Source organism: Delphinus delphis, chromosome 11 (genome assembly GCF_949987515.2).
Source record: "Delphinus delphis chromosome 11, mDelDel1.2, whole genome shotgun sequence".
NCBI classification, from domain to species: domain Eukaryota; kingdom Metazoa; phylum Chordata; class Mammalia; order Artiodactyla; family Delphinidae; genus Delphinus; species Delphinus delphis.
Window position 1 is genome coordinate 8,534,059 of NC_082693.1, and position 3,406 is coordinate 8,537,464.

At 42.7% G+C, this 3,406-nt stretch overlaps 1 protein-coding gene across 2 annotated transcripts in view; it reads right to left on the reverse strand.

Annotated features, from left to right (window-relative positions):
- Positions 1 to 678, reverse strand: part of LOC132434414 (C-type lectin domain family 1 member A) — a 19,293-nt gene extending 18,615 nt beyond the window's left edge. For both annotated transcript variants that reach the window (XM_060026082.1, XM_069541229.1), the window contains exon 1: positions 462 to 678. In XM_060026082.1, coding sequence (XP_059882065.1) covers positions 462 to 576 — 115 coding nt within the window. In that variant the 5' untranslated portion in view covers positions 577 to 678. The remainder of the gene's footprint in view (positions 1 to 461) is intronic.
- Between the last annotated feature and the right edge of the window lie 2,728 nt (positions 679 to 3,406).

The following is a 3,406-nucleotide window of genomic DNA, read 5'->3' on the forward strand; positions in this document are numbered from 1 at the left end:
GGTGTGTCTGCTTGGAAAACCCCCTCTAAAGCCATGAGTTCAAAACCTGCAAAAAGGTAGCCTTTACAAATCTAAATTTCCGGATCAGATCACAGCTGGTAAATAAAACAGCATTGGATCTGGCCTTCATGGGAACGCAGGAAGGGGAAGGGACACTGCTCTCATTGTAGATACAGTCTCACGTCTCTGTGCTGAAACTGCTTGGTGAAAGCAACACACCCTCAACTGCAAACCACTCTGCCAGAGACAGAATCTTAGAAAAACATCTACGCATATACGTTTCATTTTTCACACGTTCATATATGTGGCAGGCAAGTTGTAGAAAGTGCTCCGTTACACGTTATTGTAAATCATGAAAACATTTTCTCTCTTTCCTCCACTGTGTGCATTCCTAGGAGAGGTGGCTCATCTTGTGCATTTCTCAAGGGTCTGGCCAATTTGGACTACGGGAGACAGGGTACCTGTGTGGCCAGGCTCTGGCCGCTGGGTTGCAGTAGAGGCTCGAGAGTGCAGGCTCATCGTGGTGTCCCCATCAGCGTCCAGCATGTCCCTCGTGCTGCTGTACTTGGCCTGCATCCGGATTTCTGCAGCGGTGACTGTGAGCTGTGATGGTTGGATTTCCCCAAGTGAGACAGCTCAGAAACCGAGGCACTGAATGGCATTCCTAAGGTTCTTCTGTCTGAGCAAGTAGCAGAGGAAGCCTCCAACCCCAGTTCCTGTCTGGAGAGGCCCGGCCCCTCTCCTGTGAACTTGGACTCTGATTGCCAAATTGGTCAGGGGGAGGGGAAGTAGCATGTGTTTTCTATTTGGGCGGTCTCTGAACAATTACGGAAGGGGTTGCCCTTGTCAGCTCTCTTTTGCTTACTTGTTAGTACTTCCTGTGTAACTGCAGTGTAAAAGATGGCAAGAGTTTACAATTGCCGAAGATTCCTTCAGACTCTGCAGAGCAATAATCCCAGTCAGAGGGACCTCACCCGGTTCTCACCCATCACACACTCACTGTGTCACTCAGAGTAAGTTTAACCTCTCTGTGCGTTTGTGAAAAGAGAAAAGGCTATAGGACAAGCCTTTTCCTTTCCCCAAGGGCATAGTGTAAAGCATCATATACACGGAATGGCAGCCTAAGAGAGTCCTTTGGGGTATATCTAATTGATACTACTCTTTCATTTTACAAAAAGGGAGATTGAAGTCCAGCTAGATGAAGTGACTGCTCTGAAGGCACATAGCTGGTGAGGGACAGAATTCGCTTTAAAAATGCTCTCTTGTAGTCAATTCAATGATCTTTCTTCGTACAGCATGTGGACTCAATTTAACATTTTGTATACAACACATCTGGTACACAATGATCATGAACAATCACATATATTACTGGAAGTAGGACTTTTAGGATTTTTACTACCTATGACTGGAAAACCAGGTAACAATTTTTTGCCTAAATTTCCTAAGCAGAGAGGGAAATCAGAAGATTGCTTTAGATAATATCCAAAAATTTTTCCCAAATAAATACAGTAGAATTACATTATTCTACCAATGCTTTTCTGTATTTGGGGAGATAGCTTGGTTAAATCAAACATACTAAACACAAACGAATGTGGAAGATGCTTGGGCTGGAGCAACCAGGCCCTAGGAGGGATGGCTCAGGAAGCATATATTGTGAATTCACTATGTGTCTCAACCTGTGCATTGTTCATCAGATCATTTTAAATTAAACAAATCTAAAGAGACCTTCCTCCTGCATAATGCCCTATAAAAAGTAGGATATCAAAAGTTATTTGGTTATTTGCATTGGATTGATGTATTAGAAAATGTTACAGGAGAGAAGGCAGTAAAAAATTGCAAGGGATGGGGCTTCCCTGGTGGCGCAGTGGTTGAGAGTCCGCCTGCCGATGCAGGGGACACGGGTTCGTGCCCCGGTCCGGGAAGATCCCACATGCTGCGGAGCGGCTGGGCCCGTGAGCCATGGCCGCTGAGCCTGCGCGTCCGGAGCCTGTGCTCCGCAACGGGAGAGGCCACAGCAGTGAGAGGCCCATATACTGCAAAAAAAAAAAAAAAAAAAAAAAAAAATTGCAAGGGAGAGAAGTAAGTGAAGCACATATGAACATGAAGTAAGGAAATAGGATATTAGAAATGGTCACAGCTGAGGTGTTATAATTTAGGAGGTGCTGATATTATGATTCTAATGAAATAGCGCTTAGAATCATTTCTCAAACTTTATTCAAGTAGATTCTTGATAATTTTTACCAACCCACATTAACATTTTTATACTTGTCCTTAAATATTTTTTTCAACCATGACAAAAATATTTTTTGGATACCTTACTGTATTGCAGGTACTATTCTCAGATTCTGAGATCCATCAGTGGAAAACAAAACTCTCTGTACTTTTAGTGCCTACATTGTATGGAAGAAGGCAGATGATATACAAGAAAGATAATAAGTAAGTAAATAGTAGAACAGATGATACTGTGATAAGAGTTATGGAAATATACAGAGGGTGAGGGAGGTTAAGAATGTACAGAAAGGTGGGCCGGTAATTTTAAATAAGGTAGTCAGAGTCAGCCTCATTAACACGTGATACTTGGGCAAAGATTTGAAAGGTAAAAGAGTAGGTCCTGCAGGTATCTAGGGTAAGAATAGTTCAGGTAAAGGGACGGGGAAGCTCAAAGGCCCTGAGATGCAAGCATGCCAGCTGTGGCGGAGAAACAACACAGAAACCATCATCCTGAATGGAATGAGTCATGAGGAGAAGAGCAGCTCAGCTCGAAGGAGTAAATGACCAGCAATTAATTGTCCTGGTGAGTAGACCGTTGTAAAGGTCTTTTGGTTTTTGTTTTGATTGATTTATTTTTTTTTACTCAGATATGTGGGAAGTCAAGGAGAGTTTTAGTAGAGAGCTGGCATGGTTTGTTTTCAATTTAATGCAATCAGTCTGCTACGTTTGAAAATGGACTATAGAAAGACAAGTGTAGATGCTGGGAGACTTCTTTGAAAAGTATTGCAATAACTCAGGCAAGAGGAGATGGTGGCCCTTGAATAGGTTTTTCCTCTGGCATGATCATTACTCATCTTGAATTTGCCCTTTAGACAAAATGTCAGCTAGTAGCTATTTTCCCTTTTCTGTCTCTTGGAAAAGTGTGGATGTTTTCTCTTCATTCCCATGCACGTTCCCACTTTGGCTGTGGTATACACGTGTATTGACAAGTGAGGTATGGTATGCCTCGGACAGCCTAGAGCATTCTGACTTTACACCACCACTTTTGTTAAAGTCGTGCTTTTATCTTTACGTTATAGGTTATTGTTGCCTCACCTGTCTGGTCTAGATAAGTGCAGCTGGACATTCAGCATACAGAATTATTTCCTTGATTATCAAGATTTCTTCAAATCATCCACTCCATTCGGAGGATACA